At 39.3% G+C, this 9,591-nt stretch overlaps 1 protein-coding gene and 1 long non-coding RNA gene across 2 annotated transcripts; one reads left to right on the top strand and one right to left on the bottom strand.

The window, feature by feature from the left end:
- Positions 1-228: 228 nt before the first annotated feature.
- Positions 229-9,019, bottom strand: LOC122993750 (tripartite motif-containing protein 16-like). The gene is made up of 2 exons (XM_044368167.1): positions 7,457-9,019; positions 229-950 (listed from the first exon to the last, which is right to left on the bottom strand). Exons 1-2 carry the CDS (start codon positions 8,940-8,942, stop codon positions 763-765), a joined length of 1,674 nt encoding a protein of 557 aa, XP_044224102.1. The 5' UTR covers positions 8,943-9,019; the 3' UTR covers positions 229-762.
- Positions 867-7,482, top strand: LOC122993754. The gene is made up of 2 exons (XR_006406436.1): positions 867-921; positions 7,428-7,482. It is a non-coding gene; the product is annotated as an uncharacterized LOC122993754 (long non-coding RNA).
- Positions 9,020-9,591: the final 572 nt, after the last annotated feature.

The raw sequence follows: 9,591 nt of genomic DNA, 5'->3' as shown, positions 1-9,591 counted from the left end.
AACATAAGCATGAATAAGCATATCAATAACTACTGAACTGCAATAAAGTGGACACTTAAGTCTTGGCTTCATTAAAGGTACAGTCATTGATCCAAATGTAAAGAAAAAAGGGTTACCCTACACCAAAAGTAAAAAACACACAGGACTGGAGCCAGTTATCAATCTCAAACTGACTGACAGGTATTTTAATGAACAGACTAAAAGCAGATATTTTCTGCTGATGTTTGTTTACATCAGCAAATCTTCACACATTGTAGTAACAAGAATATGATCAGTTATAAACACAGGATAATAATTTCATTGATTTTTCAAGTCAAACACCTTAAATTTATGTCATTTAAAAAAAACTGCAGACTGGATGTTTTAAGCTCGTGCACTCAAACAGAAAAAAGTAGAAACTAATATCAACAACACTCATATGCAAAAGAAAACCTCACATATTCAAAATACACCCTGCAAAAGTTTGTAATAAATGTTTTCACATAAATAAATGTACAAGTTATATAGACACTCTTTACAAATAACTGCAGTAATTAACTTAATATCCAGTTTTTGACAGCTATCCATTTTCTCAAAGATTTGTTTTTGTTGTTACTGAATTTTTAGATGAATTGTCTCTCTGGTGTGCAGGAAGTGACGCATGTTACAAGGTTTGTTTTGTATTAACCGAAAGAAAGATTGATTAATCAGTCTGATCAGCAATAGCCGCCATGTCTGGACAGACAGAATAAAGGGCAACACATGAACTCCCACATTTCATCTTTACTCTAATGCGGAAAACTCAGCAGTGGATGCAAAAGGAGAGTCATAAAACTGCAATCCAGCATAGAGAGGCTGAGTGAATGTGGTCTGGACTCTGTGGAGGAGAGTCATGGTTTCAGAGACGCTGTAGAAAGACAGAATACCTGCTCTGTGATCCAGGTACACTCCTACTCTGTAGGAACGAGGACCTGAGATCACAGTCAGGTTATTGTTATGCCTGAACACATGCATCATTTGGCAACAATCTAATGCCCAGGACTTGTTATTGTACCCAAATGCACATTTATTTGAAATCCCTGCTCTAATACTGTCCTTGTACGCTAAAGCTACTGTACATCTACCGCTCATCTCCACTTCCCAGTAATGACGTCCAGTCAGAGCCTGTTTACTCAGAACGTGACAGGTTTTACCACAATCATATTGCTCTTTCATCTGTTTTGATGCTCTTCTGTTCCATACGTCTACTGATGATCTTCTGTTTACTGTCTTTCTATCCAGTGTTATGTCATGTGAATAGTCAAGAAATTCATCTCTAGTCTTAGGTTCCTCTTGTGAATTTGATAGTAAGACATCCACTTCAGTCTTTGAGATCTCTGTCCAATCGGTGCTGAGAATGTCCTGAATTGTTTGTGTGGCCTCTGACACAGCAGCCATTACATCCTCGAAGTAATGCACACCTGGAGGTTCAGTTCTGATGTCGGATAGCCATGTAGTTCTCCAGGGCAATGACTGCGATGTGTAATTTTGTAGAAACTGGATGTGATCCTCTGTGTGTGAGAGCTCCTCCAGCTCAGCATCTTTCCTCCAAAGCTCATCAAGCTCCTGCTTTAGCTTCTCCTGAAGATTCTCTGCCCGACTCAGTACAGTTTCCTGCTGGGATCTGATCCACTGCTTCACATCAGAGCGTCTTTTTTGAATGAAACTGATCAGCTCAGTGAAGATCTTCTCACTGTCCTCCACTGCTTTACCAGCGGAGTGATTGACGGCCTCCACCTTCTGCTGAAGCAGCTTCATATCTTCCTCCGTGTCCTGGATTCTCCGCTGGATTCTTTGTCGACTCACCTCGAGCTCTCCCTGCTTTTCAGTCCGTTCTTCTGCAGCTGAGACTGTTTTGTGGCCTTTGTGTTCATTCATGAAGCAGAGATAACAGATACACTGCTGATCAGTACGGCAGAAGATCTTCATCACCTCATCATGACAAGGGCAAATGGTCTGCTGAAGCTTTGCAGTTGCTTCAACCAGCTTGTGTTTCTTTAATTGAGCTGCATCATAGTGAGGTTGAAGGTGTTTCTCACAGTAAGAGACGAGACACACCAGACAGGACTTGAGAGCTTTCAGCTTCCTCCCAGTGCAGACATCACAGGCCACATCTTCAGGTCCAGCATAGCAGTGATCAGCAGGAGCAGCTTGGAGTCCAGTCTTCTTCAGCTCCTCCACTAAATCTGCTAACATGGTGCTTTTCACCAGGACAGGCCTCGGTGTGAAGGTCTGTCTGCACTGAGGGCAGCTGTGGATTTTCTTCTCATCCTCTCCATCCCAGAAACCTTTAATACAGTTCATGCAGTAGCTGTGTCCACAGGGAATAGTCACCGGATCCTTCAGTAGATCCAGACAGATCGAACAGCAGAATTTTGCTCCGTCCAGCTGAGCTCCTTGCTGCGCCATTTCAGCTCTCAGAATGACTGTTGATAAGTTTCACTTTCTCAGAAGAGGAAGCAAAGGGTGTGCTCTGATACTATTCTTCTTCCTGTTCACCTGCTGGTCTGTGTTGAATGGATGTTGTCAGCTCCTGCATTTCACTACATGCTGGTTACACCCATCCATAAACTTTCAGATCTGTGAATGGGAGGGAACCAGGAAATGTCTGGACAGAGTGGAGCAGGTAGAACAGGGAGGGGATATTTGATTCATTCCAGGATGTGATATGGTTTGAGAGCAGTTTTTTTTACTGTCACTTTAGAAGAACAAAAATAATTGTTTTAATTCATGGAAGTACTTTTTTTGTAGAAATTTCCTCCAACAGCCATTTACTAACCCTAAGGACTCTTATTCAAATGAAAAGTTGTGACAGCAAAATAAACTTGACAGTTACTTGGCTATAATAAAGATAGACCTGTAGTGCCTTAAGAAAGACCTCCACCCCTTTTATATTGTGTGTAAAGTGTGCAGCTTTTCTTTGTAACCTCAAGTTTTGTGTTTATGGGAAAAAAGCTGCTGAATGAAAAAAATTACTTTATTGTCTATTTAAGGCTGTTTTTGCTGTAACTAACTTGAACTCAGCACAGCCTGTTTATTCTGCATTTTTCCTTATCACTCCCTGACACACCCCAACAACAATATGCTGATTTTTTTTTAATCAGTACATATTTACCAGTCAACACCACCTTTCAGCATGCAGTAGTATATTAAATCTGTGTGAGGACATTATCACAGTGTTGCTGAGAGGTCTGTGTAGTCAGTAACCACAATGAAACACAGACCAAATTAAATTATGTGTCAGTGTCTGTCAAGTTTCATTCTTCTACGTTTTCTTTTCTCTCCTGCTGCCATTTTCATGCCTGATCATGCCAAAACCACAGTCTGTGCATGTGAACTTCCCCACATGTGCTTATCAGTCAGTCTCCAATGACATTATCATTATAAAACCCTCAGTGGTACAAAAAAGGTTTGGAAACCATGTTTTAAAGGATTGCTATAGCCGAATTAGGCACTATAAATCTGGATGGGGATAATACTATGAAGTTAATATAAAAACTTTAGGAATTCATGCAAGAATTAACATCATAATATCTGAGATGACAGCAGATCCACCTCTCTAAACCAAACCTGGAATAGATCAAATTCAAAGATCCTCGACACCTCGTCAGACTTTTGATCATTAAGCAGTTTATTGTTAGTCCTGAAGATCAAATAATGATTAAAAACCTGAAAGTTGCAATACAATCATTAGACAGCAATAAGCAAATCACACTCTGAGTTTCCATGTGTGTTTATTTACATCCTCAGCCAATCACAATCATCACACAGCAACTATAAAACCAATATCTGCACACTGTGGAGGAAAAAAGATAATACGGATTACAATAATACAGGATTGTGAATTTCATGTAAACAAATGAAATAATGACTTATATCTTGAAGTACTGACTTTTAGCTTTAACATGATGATATTGATGATGTACATCCACATCAGATGAACAGGAAACCTTTTCATACACATCCTCCAGTGTCAGGCAACGCAGCGTAATCAAACCACTACTTTTACTGCAATAGTTTAACTACATTTTGCAGCTAATACTTACAGTATGTATGTTTACTTAAGTAGGATTTTTCATGTGGTGCTTTTACTTGTAATGGAGTATTTTTACATTGCTGTATTGGTACTTTTACATAAGTAAAGGGTTTGTTAATTATGACAAAATTACCAGGTGATTGTCTTGACTGTCTCACCACCAAATGTGTCTCACTGTCACTGAATTTTCAGTCACTGAAAATTCTTTGAGGTTAAAGTACAAGTAGTTGTAGAAAACCTGGATGTCACCGTCTTTTCATCTCAAGGATTGTACTGAAATCTTTCCATCCTGTCTGGTATTTAAGGTTTTCGTAACACGGATGTCTTTTGTTTCCAAAGTAAAACCCGTAAGCTCACATTTACCTGACTGCTTCGATTGAGTATTGATAACATGGAAGACATTCTGTCATTGTCATTGTGAACTTTATTTATTTATACAAGCATGCAATCTCTCAGTCTACAGTATATATTCATGTCATTTACAAAACAAATACATTCTCCCTTTATTGATCTTAATAATGATAACACAGCATAAAAGCATAATTGTAGCACTGAGAGCATTATAATACAAAACATAAGCATGAATAAGCATATCAATAACTACTGAACTGCAATAAAGTGGACACTTAAGTCTTGGTTTCATTAAAGGTACAGTCACTGTTCCCAATGTAAACAAAAAAGGGTTACCCTACACCAAAAGTAAAAAACACACACAGGACTGGAGCCGGTTATCAATCTCAAACTGACTGACAGGTATTTTAATAAACACACAAAAAGCAGATATTTTCTGCTGATGTTAAAAGTTTGTTTACATCAGCAAATCTTCACATATTGTTGTAACAAGAATATGATCAGTTATAAACACAGGATAATAATTTCATTGATTTTTCAAGTCAAACACCTTAAATTTATGTCATATAAAAAAAAACTGCAGACTGGATGTTTTAAGCTCGTGCACTCAAACAGAAAAAAGTAGAAACTAATATCAACAACACTCATATGCAAAAGAAAACCTCACATATTCAAAATACACCCTGTAAAAGTTTGTAATAAATGTTTTCACATGAATAAATGTACAAGTTATATAGATACTCTTTACAAATAACTGCAGTAATTAACTTAATATCCAGTTTTTGACAGCTATCCATTTTCTCAAAGATTTGTTTTTGTTGTTGCTGGATTTTTAGATGAATTATCTCTCTGGTGTGCAGGAAGTGACGCGTGTTACAAGGTTTGTTTTGTATTAATCGAATAAAGATCGATTAATCAGTCTGATCAGCAATAGCCGACATGTCTGGACAGACAGAAGAAAGGGCAACGCATGGACTCCCTCTTTAATCTACTTTACAAAACTCAGCAGTGGATGCAAAAAGAGAGTCGTAAAAACCGCAATCCAGCATAGAGAGGCTGAGTGAATGTGGTCTGGACTCTGTGGAGGAGAGTCATGGTTCCAGAGACGCTGTAGAGGGACAGAATACCTGCTCTGTGATCCAGGTACACTCCTACTCTGGAGGAACCAGGACGATCAGTGATCTCCTGCTCCAGCTCCTCCTGATGCTCTGATGAAGCTTTGCAGTTGCTTCAATCAGTTTATGTTTTTTTTTTTTAATTGACCTATATTGTAGTGAGGCTGAAGGTGTTTGTTGCAGTAAGAAGCCAGACACACCAGACAGGACTTCCAACTTCCTCCCAGTGCAGACATCACAAAAAAAAAAGAAAATAGAAAAATGAACATGTCAATTTCTCCTTATGTTGATTCTGATTAGACTGAATGCAGCTTTTCATATGTATATTACCATTATGATAAAATGATTCCTAAATTACTTCTGGACTAGAAAAGGTGGAGTAACTTTACCTGTGATGGTGCAATAGATCAATCACAGTTGTCAGAAACACTAATCATGACAGTTTTAGATGCATTTGTTTGTTGCTTATTAAGCATCAATAACAGAAAGTCTTCAGCACAGCAGGCAGTTTTGTGGATTGAGAGATTAAACCCCGAACAAAATGAGTCACAAGAAGTTTGAATCAAGTCTGGATTCAAACTTTACAACCCAGAAGCGTCTGACTGTGAGGTGACAGAGCTAAACACTGAACCAACATGACAGCCTCATTCTGAACTTTCATCTTCATGAAAATCAACTTCAACATTAATGAAATGACCTCAAGTTCACAATTACACATAGATGTTGTTTTACGTTCCTCACGACTCAACAAAACATCTTCACACCCAAATTTGACCAAATTAATTTTTTAAAACTATTTTTTTCCAGTTTTTTTTAGGCCTGTGTAACAAATCCTCTTTATTGACTAAATGCACAAATAAAATCTCAGTTTGTTTAAAGCAACAAGTGATAGAAAACTCTGCTCATTTCTCTGTGATGAAGCTGTTTTAGTGAAGAAAGCTGAAAGTACAGAGACTGACTGACAAACGTTCTTCTGCTCTGAACATGAACTCTGTACTTTGTGGTGTTTCAGGAGGAAAACTGCCTCAAATAAACTCTCATATTAGTTTCACATTTTCTCCAGAAGCTTTGAATGAGATCCTGAGATGAAGACAAAAGAAAATACTCTGTTTATTCTTGAAAGAAAACTGCTTTATTTATTCTGTAAAGCTTCAGTTTGTTCACACATCCAATCAGTAAAGTCTGTTAAATGACTCTTGTTCAATGATTTCATGTTCAGATTCACTTCATCCACACAATCAATTAGTTTAACCCAGAATGTCAGCTATGTACAAGAAAAAAATGAAATATCACCTTATTGATTATTATCACGATAATTACAGTTTTATAACACATGGCTTTATAAATTTACAAAGTGATGAACGGTCTGCTGTTTTCTCTGTTTAAGACGCTGAAGTGGAAGAGAAACAACAACAAACAAATACATCAATACAAACATGAAACTAACATTTAGAACAAAGAGAAGTTTATATTTTCATCTGAAGAAATGTCAGTGAAATTTAAAATCATCGTCATGAGCAGTGATAGCCTCCATGGATAAAAACACACAGGAAAAAGTGAGATTTAAAGAAACTCAAAACATCAACAGAACAACAAATGAAGAGAAGAAAAGTGTTGACAATCTCAGTTTGATTGACAGCTGATCTCTGTGCAGTTCAGAAACATCACAGCAACGAGCTCTCAGAAACAATGGAGACAAACAAAATGAAGAATTACAACAGAATCTGACACATGAAGTCTAAAATGACTTCTGTCTATTTGAGTTTACAGAACTCAGCTGTGGCTCCATAATAACGAAACCAAAGTCCAGCATAGAGAGGCTGAGTGAATGTGATCAGGACTCTGTGGAGGAGGGTCATGGTTTCAGAGACGCTGTAGAAGGACAGAATACCTGCTTTCTGATCCAGATACACTCCTACTCTGGAGGAACGAGGACCTGAGACGGGAGTTGAGACATTGTTGAACACAAAAGTATAACTCTTAGTGTAACAATCTAAAGCCCAAGATTTGTCATTGTGTCCACATTTTGATTCATCTCCTGTTCTGCTGATATTCTTGTATGCGACTGCTGCATAAACTCGTTTCCCACTCAACTCCACCTCCCAGTAACAACGTCCAGTCAGACTCTCTCTACTCAGGACCTGACATGTATCAGTGAATCTGTCTGGGTGACTAGAATAAGACTGTTCTTCAAACATGTATGTTGCTTTTCTGTTCCCCTCAGATAATAACACATATGTGTGTGCTGTGTTTGGATCCAGTGTGATTTCACATGCATATTTTAAGAGCTCAGCTCTGGTCTTGGGTTCTGGTTCTGACAGTAAAACGTCCACATTAGCCACTGTCAGTGAGATGTTTGTCCATTTCTCCCTCAGGATGTCTTGTAGTTGATCTCTGAGCTCTGACACAGCTGCTGTCACATCTTCAAAGTATCTCAGAGGACGGATATTGATGCTGGATGAGTCTGTAGGTTCACTGAGTTGTGACAGTGAGGGGTAGTTGTGTAGAAACTGGTTGTGATCCTCTGTGTGTGAGAGCTGCTTCAGTTCAGCGTCTTTCCTCTTCAGCTCAGTGATCTCCTGCTCCAGCTTCTCCTGAAGCTCTTTGACTCGACTCACTTCAGTTTCCTGCTGGGATCTGATCTGCTGCTTCACATCAGAGCTTCTTTTCTGGATGAGACGGATCAGCTCAGTGAAGATCTTCTCACTGTCCTCCACTGCTTTATCAGCAGAGCGACTGACGGCCTCCACCTCCTGTTGAAGCAGCTTCACATCTTTCTCTCTGTCCTGGATTCTCTGCTGGATGTTTTGTCGACTCACCTCGAGCTCTCTCTGCCTCTCAGTCCTTTCTGCTGCAGCTGAGACTGTGTCGTGGCCTTTATGTTCATCCATAGAGCAGAGATAACAGATACTCTGCTGATCAGTACGGCAGAAAATCTTCATCACCTCATCATGACGAGAGCAGATGTTCTCCTGGAGCTTCTTGGAGGGGTCGACCAGCTTGTGTTTTTCAAAAGCAGGCAATTCATAGTGAGGCCGGAGGTGATTTTTACAGTAAGATATCAGACACACTAGACAGGATTTGAGGGCTTTCAGCTTCCTACCAGTGCAGACATCACAGGCCACATCTTCAGGTCCAGCATAGCAGTGATCAGCAGGAGCAGCTTGGAGTCCAGTCTTCTTCAGCTCCTCCAATAAATCTGCTACCAAGGTGTTTTTCACCAGGACAGGCCTCGGTGTGAAGGTCTGTCTGCACTGAGGGCAGCTGTAGATTTTCTTCTCATCCTCTCCATCCCAGAAGCTTTTAATACAGTTCATGCAGTAGCTGTGTCCACAGGGAATAGTCACAGGATCCTTCAGTAGATCCAGACAGATCGAACAGCAGAATTTTGCTCCGTCCAGCTGAGCTCCTTGCTGCGCCATTTCAGCACTCAGAATGACTGTCGATAAGTTTCACTTTCTCAGAAGAGGAAGCAAAGGGTGTGCACTGATACTGTTCTTCTTCCTGTTCACCTGCTGGTCTGCGTTGAATGGGTGTTGTCAGCTCCTGCATTTCACTCCATGCTGGTTAAGCCCATCCATAAACTTTCAGATCTGTGAATGGGAGGGAACCAGGAAATGTCTGGACAGAGTGGAGCAGGCAGAACAGGGAGGGGATATTTGTTTCATTCCAGGACGTGAAGTGGTTTGAGAGCGTTTTTTTTTTTACTGTCACTTTAGAAGAACAAAAATAATTGTTTTAATTCATGGAAGTACTTCTTTGTAAAAATTTCCTCCAACAGCCATTTACTAACCCTAAGGACTCTTATTCAAATGAAAAGTTGTGACAGCAAAATAAACTTGACAGTTACTTGGCTATAATAAAGATAGACCTGTGGTGCCTTAAGAAAGACCTCCACCCCTTTTATATTGTGTGTTAAGTGTGCAGCTTTTCTTTGTAACCTCAAGTTTTGTGTTTATGGGAAAAAAAACTGCTGAATGAAAAAAATTACTTTATTGTCTATTTAAGGCTGTTTTTGCTGTAACTAACTTGAACTCAGCACAGCCTGTTTATTCTGCATTCTTCCTTATC

This window comes from Thunnus albacares, chromosome 12 (genome assembly GCF_914725855.1).
Source record: "Thunnus albacares chromosome 12, fThuAlb1.1, whole genome shotgun sequence".
Lineage (NCBI taxonomy): Eukaryota > Metazoa > Chordata > Actinopteri > Scombriformes > Scombridae > Thunnus > Thunnus albacares.
The sequence above is the reverse complement of the archived record's forward strand: the minus strand, read 5'-3'. Positions and strand labels throughout refer to the sequence as shown.

Excerpts from the sequence above, each read along its gene's own strand:
- LOC122993750 (XM_044368167.1), bottom strand. The coding sequence starts at position 8,942 with ATGGCGCAGCAAGGAGCTCAGCTGGACGGAGCAAAATTCTGCTGTTCG. Across the intron at positions 951-7,456 it reads TGTCTCAACTCCCGTCTCAG|GTCCTCGTTCCTACAGAGTA; the intron begins GTCCTCGTTCCT and ends CTGTGATCTCAG.